Raw genomic sequence first — 11,174 nt, 5'->3', positions numbered from 1 at the left:
TTACCTTGTGCTGCTATCTATACATTTTTTCCAATATCCTTACCTTTAGTTGCTTGCTACTGTTTTCAGATGGCAGTAGCAATTTTATCCTTTTCGGTTTTCAATTGTTTACAATTTATTTTATTAATTTCACACTCAATTAGTTTTAATTTTTGGTTAAAACATTGTTTGTTGTAGCCTTTGGTTATTGGTGATCATGGTTCGATTAATAGCTGGCATGTGCCGATCTAACAGTAAGTGTGTTTTGAGGCAATTTCATTTCAATTTTTGTCATTCCTTGTTAATGTTAATTGTTATGATTATGGTTGTTTCTTTCTGCAACTTTCATAGTTCTCACCAATCTTCATGGATTCAATAATTTATTTTCACCCAGGTTCATGTCAGATCTTCCAGCTCCCGTTAAAATTGGTGCCTTTAAATATGAACCACGTTTTCTTGATGTTAATAAAGATCCAGTTTTAATTTACCATGGACTCTTTGGTAGTCGTAATAACTGGAAAAGTCTGTCAAAAGCTATTGCAGAAAAAACGAATCGGGTTGTTCTTCCTCTCGATGTTCGTAATCATGGTACAAGTGGTCACTCATTAGAAATGAGTTACCCTGCTATGGTGTCTGACGCATTGGAAGTAATGACAAATAAGAAAATAAATAGAGCAACGCTTATTGGCCATAGCTTAGGAGGTAGAGCCTTTATTCAATTCGCTTTGACAGTTCCTGAAAAGGTTGAAAAATTAGTTATCGTTGATGTTGGAATGAAAAGACCTCAAGTACCAGCATCACATCATATCGAATATATTCAAGCAATGAGAGAAGCTTTGAAGGATATTCCACCAAATTCTAGTCGTTCTGAAGCTAAGAAAATTGTCGATCATAGACTTAAAAGTGCTGTTATAGTAAGTATGCTCAAAGATTATTGTTAAAAATTAATATCCATTACTTGTATTTACTCTTAGGATCCTTTCATTAGAGGTTTTCTTCTTTTAAATCTTGTGGAAACTGAATCTGGTCAAATTGCTTGGCAATTAAATTTGGATGCATTAGAAAAATCGTTAAACGAAGGTGTAATTGACACAATGTCAGTTGAAGGAATCTACAATGGACCAACATTATTGATTTATGGAAGTAAATCAGAGTATGTGGATGAAGATCAAATTAACAAATTAGCTGAACATTTTCCAAATTTGCAAACACAATGTATCAAAGATGGAACTCATTATCTCCATGTTGAAAAAGCTTCTGAATTTTTGAAATACGCTACGGAATTTATCAATCTTTAGTTTTAAAGAAATTTTCATCTCTCTCGCTTTACCTGTGTAAATTATAATTCAAGAAATATTGTCAAAAGTAATAAAATGTTATATTATTAATAATTTATTATCCACTTTTTTTCATTTTATGTTGCAGAGGGCGCTTTGACTGCAGCTGAATTTAAATGCTACTGTGAAGGTAGTTTTAGTTTGACAAAGTCATGGATTGTTAGTTGTTTAATTCAGTTTGTGCTTTAATCTAATCATAATAATCGACAACTAAGATTCGAAATTAAACATGGTTGTCACCGATCCTACTAACTACTTGCAATTAAACAAATGGATGAGTTGTCTACCCAATAAATTGCAGCATACTCCACTTAATTTAATTTCAATCCCAGGTAAGTCAATTTTTACTAGAACAATATTTTTCTTCGTTCATGTTACCTTTCCCTGCCAACAATCTCTATTAATTTATTTTCCCCTTTTCGTGATAACCAATATTTCCTCTCTTTCAATATAACTCTTAACCATTGTTCCAACAATGAATTTGAGTCATTCATAGGTATACTTAACTAATTATTGGCTTTCTTTCAATTTCAATCTCACCAGTGAGATCAAATTTACTTTAATATATTTTATCCCAATATACATAAAGTGTACTACAAAAACATGATAGCAACAATAAACTAGAACAAATCCTTGCTTTAGATCTTTTCCCTTTTTCTTTTCCCTTTGTTTGTCCTTTTCTTTTATTTTCTGCAAATAATCATTACCTTTTCATTGATTTTTCATTATTTTTCCATAAATTGCCACTAATTTAGCATTGATGTATTTTCTGTTGATCTATTTGTTTAATTCATCAGTACTCCATACCAGCTGACTAGCTGGACCTCAGTATTCGCCTCTATTTTAAGATGGACACACTTGCCACATTTAATTTGTGATTTATGTGTTCATCCATTTTTAAATGTCCAACTGTGTTATTGATATTCAGTGATAGCAACTGGGCCAAGGTCTGATAAACTTTTCGGTTATTACATTCTTATCCAACAATAGTTAATTACTTAATGATGAAGGTTATCTTGCGTTTTTAACTACAAAGTTACTCGATAATGGTCTGTCAACAAGTTTACTGTTTGCTTTTCTGACTGTCAATTAATTTATCTCAAAATTATGAACAGTATCATTCAAATCTGTCAAGTTTCAATTGATTCTTTTAAGAAGGATAAGCAGTCTTCAGTATTTGTTTAGTGAATCTAAAAAACGGCTTATATTTCCAGTGAATTATCTACACTGAGTGAATTCATGCGATAAGTTTATGGCTGTTGCAAGATACGACATAAGGTGTAACTTGTTTTTGTTTGACTGTCCCTGACTCATTTCATTACTTAAACAATGACTCTTTCCAATTGATTGATTGTTGTAATATATTTCAATAAATCCTCAACTAATATTATATTTGGCTTCATTTTGCAGGTTCTCACGATTCCGCTTCCTATTCACTAAGACATGGGCGAGGTTTGGCACCAGACAGATCATGGGATGGAGCATTCACTGCAATCCATTTGTTTCCCAAGTTGACTGGACGTTTTGTGATCAAAAAATGGTTCAAAACACAAAGGGTTGATGTTCTTGATCAACTCAACCATGGTGTACGATATTTTGACCTTCGTGTTGCCTCTGATCCTTGTGATGGAGATCTCTACTTTGTTCATGGGCTGTATGGTGATAAGATAATCTCATTACTCAGACCTATGCGAGATTTTTTGGATGAAAACCAACAAGAAATTGTTTTTCTTGATTTTCAACATTTCCACCAAGTATCCCATGCTCAACATCATATTCTGATCAATGGATTGATCCAATTGTTTGGCAGTAAAATTTGCCCATATGTTAAATATCGACGTATTGAGGAACTGACTTTAGCCGAAATGTGGTCTAAAAAATATCAGATTATTATCTTTTACCGTGATGATGAATTAACTGGAAGATATAATGAACTTTGGCCTGGTTCTATGTTACTCAATCCTTGGGGAAACACAGCTTGTCACTCAAAATTGATTCCTTTCTTGTGGTCAGGCCTATCATCCCGTCCCATGGATAAATTTTATGTTCATCAGGCCATTTTATCTCCATCCAAAGCTTTAGTGATTCGCAATATTTGCAACAATCTTTATTCACGCCTTTCGAAAAATGGAAATCAGAAAATTGAAGAATGGCTTTTGGAAGTTAAAAAGACTAATTTCAAACCCAATATAATTATGGTTGATTTTGTTGATTACAGTGATTATATTTTGGCAAAAAGGACTATTTTAATCAATTATGACTATCTTGATATGCGATGATAAAATGTTTACCATAATATTTGCTTGTTATTTTTTATATCATCTACTTAGGATATCATTAATTTCCAACAATATCAATTATTATTGTTAATTTTATTGCTGTACAAATGCATGTGTATATTTAGAAATACTATCATATTAAACGATCTTTTTTTTCTCGCTGATTAATAAAATTGTTTCTGAAATTTAATTTCAAGCTGCAATTCTGAAAAACAATGAATAATGGATTTAATGGAATGCATTAAGCTATGCTGTGTAAAATTACTTCATGTGTGGTAGACTAATCATCTTAAACATTGATTCACGACCGTAAATCCGCTTTTGAAATCTTTGCAATAACTTGATAGTTGACAATTTAGACAAAACCAATTTATTAATTATGCTTAAAAAGATCAATACAACTAAACCGTTTCAGCTTTCACTTTTTTTGAATTATTTTCGATGGTCTTTTCTTTAGATTTACCATCAGCATTGCCATTAGTTTTCGCGTCATTTTCGTCGTTAACCTTTCTCTTCAGTTTAGTCTTACCAGATGGATAAACAATCAACTTAGCACCTTCAACAAATGGATGTTCATCGTCAATTGGTTTTGAATCAAGTCTAGGAGTGCGAGGAATCAATTTCTTTAGAGAGCTTATTGGCTTTGTTAAATCAGCGTAGAATGGAACGGCCAACGAGGCTTTTGATTTTATCTTTAATATCTGTACACAGTTTCCATAAATTTTGTAGACATTTCGCAAAATAAACTCTAAATTGTCGGCCAAGTGTTGCTCTGGTTGCTTGAACACGCCAAATTGAATACTGGTGTCAACTCCATGACCTGTCATGTAAAGTGTAGCAGTACGTAAAGCTCTTTCAAATGAGTGTTTTAAAGAAGATCCTTTATGCTTGAGAACCACACCAGTTGGGAATTTTTTCTTCTCAACCCAAAATTTTTGTCCTAAGAAACTGGGTAACAATTTGAATCTATTCTTGATCAATCTGGTATCAGCAAGAAAAACATCATATGATGTAGCCAAGCGTCGCTTCATTTGAGGTAATCGATATTCAGTCAACAATTCTCGCATAGGCAAGATGAACAGTCGATGTTTTACTAAATCTTCATCAACTCCAGCAGTCAACAGCTTTTGTGTGTAAAAATCTCGAGTCAAACGTAAATCTAGCTCTCTGTCCTTTAAAGGCTGGTGGCTTTTATCAATAACAATCAAACAAATTGTCGCATCAACCAGATCATGAAATGGATGAGGCACAGGTCGAAAATTATGAATATATGTAGTCATATTTGTCGGTGGAACTTTTAAAGTAATTTGTAAATGCATTTTATCATCCATCGAGAATCCAGCGAGCTGCAAGAATTTATCCTCTTGTTCTTCAACGGAAAGCAAATTAATTTTCTTCTTTTTAACATTAGTTTCATTTAAACTATTTTCCTTAACCTTTTCAACTGATTTAGCGGCATAATTTTTGAAGACTCGAACCACTTCATCTATTTTTGTGCGCTCCACATAAGTTTCCATCATTTGATACCAAAGATGATAAACAAAAACAATCGAGAATTGTAGTGTAAATTAATGGCAACTAAAATAAATTAACAGAATCAAATAATCACAAAAATACAAGAAAACAAAAAACACGTTTCAAAAATATTTAAACCAAATCAATAAAACCACGTTTGTTGGGATTCACAACAAAACAAACGCATCGCCCTCTATGGCTATTTTCTCGAGTACTTTTAGCGGGCTTTTCAATAGCTGACTCAATGAAATCTTTTCTCAACTAATCATGAAAATCTGCTTTGAGCAATAAATTCATTTTTCCTGATATAAAACAGGTAATTTTATTCCAGAATCGAGAAGTAAATAGTCAGTTAGTAATTAGTTCAAGATCATCGAAATGAGACTTCCATTTGCCTCAATGGGAAAAACAAGTTCTCAATATTAACAGCGATAAATGTCAATGGCAAGAGCTTAGTTATTTATATTTGGTCCAAGCAATTGCCTGAAGCATATTATTAATTGTCCTTGAAGCTTGAATTGAATTGGATTTTTGCTTCTTCGAATGAAAATTTACCCAAACTGAGTAAACCGAAGCGCCACTCAGAAAATAAAATAACCAGGTTTAATGTTGAAATGAAATCATTGGTAACCCATTGAATTTTTACGTGAAACAAGTTGAACTAGGAATAGTCAACATGGAAAAGCCAGTTTATTTGGAAATCGTAAAACTTGATTTAAAGGTTGATCATCTTCATCCTTGCTCTCCCTGGCTCACTTACTTACAACATTGTAACTAAAGGTTTGCAATTTCAATATTTAGTGCATTGAGCTTAATGAAATCAGGAGTTTTTGTATGTTTATCTGTGTGAGTTTCAACCTTTCACTGTTTGACACCTAATAGTTTCAACAAATCATGAACATTAGTCTGAAACTTAGTCCTTCAATTGTTTCGATTCTCTTTATTTCTGTTTGTTTAGTGAATTTGAGTAAAAGTGACCAGTTTTATGTAGATGACCAAATATCTTCAACCAAACCTTTCCATGCTAACCAAGGTACTTTGCTTAAGGTTGGTTTTGCTGGAGCATTTTGGGACTACATCAAAACAAACCAACATAAATCAATAAATTTGTCGTCTCAATGTGAACATAAACTTAATTTATACAGTGAATTGATTGATCAAGATGACCAGGAAGCTTTAACAAGTAAGTTTGAATATCATCTTAATTTGAGTTGAAATCAAATTTAGGCACCAAACATTGTAAAGGTTCCTAAAAAGGACTCGGAATAAAGGAATTTTTTAGTGGAATTGAACGTTCAATGGATAAACTGGACTTAAGATCTTTGCTGAACTGATGCCGAAACTTTCTTAAAGGTCTTTAAGCTATTATTAATAATTTTATTTAGGTCTTAATACATTATTATGTTAAAACATTGGGTTTTGTTACTAAAAAGACACAAATAGCAACAATTGTTGCTTTTATGCACAAATTGAAACAAGTTGACAAAACACTGAAAGTAAAATGGGCAAAAACGGGTAATAATTAACTTATTGTAAATTTAAACTCTATTAGTTTGTAGGGAATTAAAAACTGAATCCATTAGTACGGTTCAAAAGCTTTTCCGATCTATATTCTTCGAGAAAATCGAGTTCAAAGTTGAAACTTTGATCGCTGTTTGTACGATAACGGAAGCAGATTTTTTGATGAAACTTCATTGTGCAGATGTTATTTTTGATGGTGAACCAGAAAATGAACTTATTTTTAGAAACAAAATATCACATTTTCTGTAAAACAGATAAGTTCGATTTTCACTTAAACCGAACTTTTTTTGTGACCGTGTAATTTAGAGATCTGAAACTTATGATTCATCTATAAAAATTAGTTGGTCAAACGATGGACTGAACGATTTTTTCAATTCGTTAATAGTTCTCTCGATTTTGGTCATTGACCGGAAAACTTTGAACCTCGATATTTCGAGAATGATGACACCTACAATCATCATTCTATGACCAAACAATACATTTTATCATGCAAAATAATATAATATAACTCAAATTTTTCAATAATTAATATTCTTTCAACAGACAAGATTTGTGTTTGAGTAACTATTTAACTTTACGAATAAATTTTCAAGTTGACAACAAATGCAATGCAATACTATAACTTTCTTTCGACGGATCTTGAATAATACAATAGTTTAATATGTTTTAGTCCATACTAATATGTATTGTTTGATCATAGAATGATGATTGTAGATGTCATCATTCTCGAAATATCGAGGTTCAAAGTTTTCCGGTCAATGGCCAAAATCGAGAGAACTATTAACGAATTGAAAAAATCGTTTTGTCCATGGTGTGACTAACTAATTTTTATGGATGAATGACAAGTTTCAGATCTCTCAATTACACGGTCACAAAAAAAGTTCGGTTTAAGTGAAAATCGAACTTATCTGTTTTACAGAAAATGAGATATTTTATTTCTCAAAATAGGTCCATTATCTGGTTCACCATCAAAAATAACATCTGTTCAATGAAGTTTCATAGAAAAATCTGCTTCCGTTATCGTACAAACAGCGATCAAAGTTTCAACTTTGAACTCGATTTTCTCGAAGAATATAGATCAGAGAAGCTTTTGATCTGTACTAATGGATTCAGTTTTTAATTCCCTACAAACTAACAGAATTTAAATTTGCATGAAGTTAATTATTGCCCGTTTTTGCCCATTTTACTTTTAGCGTTTGCTCAACTTGTTTCAATTTGTGCATAAAAGCAACAATTGTTGCTAACTGTTATTTGTGTCTTTTTAGTAACAAAACCCAATGTTTTAACATAATAATGTATTCAGACTCAAATAAAATAATTAATAATAGCTTAAAGACCTTTAAGAAAGTTTCGGCATCAGTTCAGCAAAGATCTTAAGCCCTTTAAAAGTCGATTTCCTTTGCAAAAATTCCCTTTATGCTGAATCCAAGTACTACTTCTTAGGACCTTTCACAATGGATCTAATGTTTGGTACCTAAAGTTGATTACAACTTGTATCAGACTTAAATTTAGACTTGAATAAAACTACTTGCAATATGATCTCTAATTCATGCTTGGCCTCAGTTTCACCAGTCATACATTGACTATCGATTGCTAAAAATTATGCCATTTCGAAATATTACTGTTCTGTACTTGAATTATTTGTGTTTAATCTTTAACTTGATCTATCGTTTGTTCTCAATACTAATCAACAGTATTAACCTCATCGAGTCACTTACCTTCAAAGTTTTTTGAATCGTCATACTCGGATTTCGAAGGCTACAGTCAATGTTTAACGATTCAAGAAACTCATTATTGCTCAGCATCAGTTTTACCAGTCAACCAAACTCTTTACCCACATTGGTTTTCGTTGCGTTACAATGCAACCATTCACATCGGGTTTTGCCTTCCGACCTCATGCTCACAGGATGATGTTGATAACCTTATAACTTCAGGTAAACAAAAATGAACCTTTGTATTTATAAACCGACTATTCATTTGCAAATTGTTTTTGATAGTTATGAAACCAATTGGTTGGGAAAAGGTTTACTTCCATGGCTGTCAAAGACCATCAACATTCACTCAAAGATTGGCGAAAGCAAATGCATCTCAAAAGTGGTCATTGTTAGTATAAAGATTCGCCTATTTTTGACTATAAACACATAAAACAATTGATTGATATATTTCGGATATTTTGTCATTCTCTAGAGCTTTTCTTGTTGTGATCATTGGACTGGTTTTGATATCATCATTAGTACATCATTTTGGGTTATATTTTACATTCAATTGCCTCTGGTTGCAGTATTTCGCTCTTCAAGAAACTCATACAAATTTGGTCAATGGCCATAAAAAAGCGAGAATCTTCATAATTGATCAAATGCGTATTTTGATTTCTTTCATATTCTTGCTTATTCATTACTTTGGTTTGATTCCCATGTCAAAATTAATCTACATGGCAGGTAAATTTGCGCTTTTACTGAAATTCACTTTTGAAGTGTTACATGATTCTCATATTTTCTTAATGTTTACAGAAAGTTTGGATACAATAACTTACTATGCAAGTGGATGGGGCTTCCAACCAGTTAATAGTGATTGGATTTACAGTGGCATGATTTATGTCGGGTAAATTTTGTCTAATTTTCAACTATTAATATCCAGCTAAATAATAACTTTTTTTGCAACAGAGGATCAGCCATTGGGTTACAGCTATGGGCAACAATAAAACCCGAAACATCATTTTCAACTTACGTTAAATTGTTAATCAAACGATTAGTTTTGTGAGTAACTTCCGTACCTAACTGAAATGCAAATATCAAAAATAATTGACAATCTCCTTCTTTCAATGGATAATTTAGATATTGGCCAGTTTTGATGGTTGCTGTGGCGATGAAAATTGTTTTACCATTATTTGGTTCTGGTCCTATTTATGCACTTCACACCGAATGGCGATCAAATGTTTGTAGCAATAACTTTTGGACTCTATTGCTGCATATCAACAATTACCAGAACGTTTATGATATGGTATTTAATGCGATTCTCAGTTTCAAATTCAGAATGTGATCTAATACAAATCATTATTTGTCTCTGTCTAACAGTGTTTCTGCTATTTCTGGTCAATGGCGGTTGAATTTCATCTATTCATTATGGCGCTAGGGATTGTCTATTTGTACAAAACAAGGCCAAAAATAGGAGTGATTGTTAATATTATCGCTGTTCTAATTGGTTTGGTCTCAATATTTTGGATTTTTTATTCAAATAACATTGTTTACAGATTAGCCGGTTACTCTAATGAACATTTCTCGTGAGTATAACCCAATATTTTGGCACTAAACAAATTTTTAATTAAATCAATTTTTCTGTTTCAGGCAAGTTGAAACCTTCTTAATTCGCAGTTATACTCGTACCGAAGCACATATATTTACCTATTCATTCAGCTTGCTAGTTACATTTTATCTCATACAAAATCCAATGATAGTCATCTCCGAGGTGAGTCTTGACAGTACTTACATGCAACAGTCTAACTCATGATCTTTATGTCTATCTTAAACAGAGAGCTGAACGACTCATAACAATCATTCTGACCACACTAGTCATTTTACAATCATATTCACCAGGAATTTGGAATGTTTGGAGACTCGAAGGAAATCGTTTATGGTACGCAATCCACGCTTTAACCTGTAAAATAATATGCACACTTGGATTTGCTTGGATTGCCTTTTCAGTGCGTACACAAGCTTATACAGTGATGGCAAATATACTATACGATGATAAAAAGCTTGATGCTAATGATAATAGTATTAATGGACCAAAGGAAAATGGTCAATCCAAGAATTTGAATGACAGAACACCATCAACCAAATACAAGATGTTTTATGCAGCATCAAGAGCAACCTTTTTCGTCCATTACATTCTTTTTCTTTGGTACTTCTCTGGTAAATCGAAGATCGTTTTTGATTATAGCGTAAGTGCACCATATTCATCTTGATTTTCATGTTCAAACCAATTTTGATTAATGCCTTTCTCATTGTTTTCATTCACAGTTCCTCGCTGATTCAATATGTTTGATTATCTTTGCATATCTTGCTGGTTTAATATTTCACTATTTTGTAATAGGACCTTTTGAAAACATTGTTGGATCTTTCAAATTGAAAAAATTTGGTAAATTCGAGTAGATTTAACCATTTATTTTGTATTTCAAGAAGAAACCAGCTCCTAAAAGAGTCAAAATTTTGTACACCGAAGTCCAGTTAATCAAATACATCAACATCTGTCATGCCACTTCCATCGTGATGCGTTATCATTTTTTGCGCTGGAAGATCTCTCGCTTGATTTTGTAAAGAGATTTAAATTGTCAAACTATTCGATGATATTAATTTTGTAATATTTAAGGCTAATTAAAGTGTCAAATATTTATTTTAATAATTCCAACTCTCTTTCTGGATTCTTAAGCTTCACTGAATCTATCTTTTAATTATGTGATCGGATTGATCATAAACGTCGCTCGTTTTAGGATAAAATCTGTAACTAGTCCACTAACGTGCAAATTATGTCACCACGCTTAACG

General features: G+C 32.3%; 3 protein-coding genes across 3 annotated transcripts; all 3 read left to right on the top strand.

The window, feature by feature from the left end:
• Positions 1-77: 77 nt before the first annotated feature.
• LOC107366711 (sn-1-specific diacylglycerol lipase ABHD11) lies at positions 78-1,370 on the top strand. Its single transcript, XM_015934332.3, has 3 exons — positions 78-233; positions 331-893; positions 954-1,370. Exons 1-3 carry the CDS (start codon positions 197-199, stop codon positions 1,275-1,277), a joined length of 924 nt encoding a protein of 307 aa, XP_015789818.2. The 5' UTR covers positions 78-196; the 3' UTR covers positions 1,278-1,370.
• A 39-nt stretch (positions 1,371-1,409) lies between these two features.
• LOC107366710 (PI-PLC X domain-containing protein 2) lies at positions 1,410-3,759 on the top strand. Its single transcript, XM_015934331.3, has 2 exons — positions 1,410-1,648; positions 2,727-3,759. The coding sequence occupies exons 1-2, from the start codon at positions 1,546-1,548 to the stop codon at positions 3,593-3,595; spliced, it is 972 nt and encodes a 323-aa protein (XP_015789817.2). The 5' UTR covers positions 1,410-1,545; the 3' UTR covers positions 3,596-3,759.
• Positions 3,760-5,892: 2,133 nt separating this feature from the next.
• On the top strand, positions 5,893-11,032 carry LOC149094031 (uncharacterized). Its single transcript, XM_089268249.1, has 11 exons — positions 5,893-6,293; positions 8,326-8,565; positions 8,629-8,734; positions 8,819-9,069; positions 9,142-9,232; positions 9,295-9,387; positions 9,466-9,631; positions 9,706-9,911; positions 9,976-10,096; positions 10,161-10,571; positions 10,651-11,032. Exons 1-11 carry the CDS (start codon positions 6,005-6,007, stop codon positions 10,780-10,782), a joined length of 2,106 nt encoding a protein of 701 aa, XP_089124375.1. The 5' UTR covers positions 5,893-6,004; the 3' UTR covers positions 10,783-11,032.
• The last annotated feature ends 142 nt before the right edge of the window (positions 11,033-11,174 follow it).

The sequence above is a fragment of the Tetranychus urticae genome, chromosome 2 (genome assembly GCF_039701765.1).
Source record: "Tetranychus urticae isolate SD_2017Ah chromosome 2, NJAU_TeUrti_SD_1.0, whole genome shotgun sequence".
Taxonomy (NCBI): domain Eukaryota; kingdom Metazoa; phylum Arthropoda; class Arachnida; order Trombidiformes; family Tetranychidae; genus Tetranychus; species Tetranychus urticae.
The sequence above is the reverse complement of the archived record's forward strand: the minus strand, read 5'-3'. Positions and strand labels throughout refer to the sequence as shown.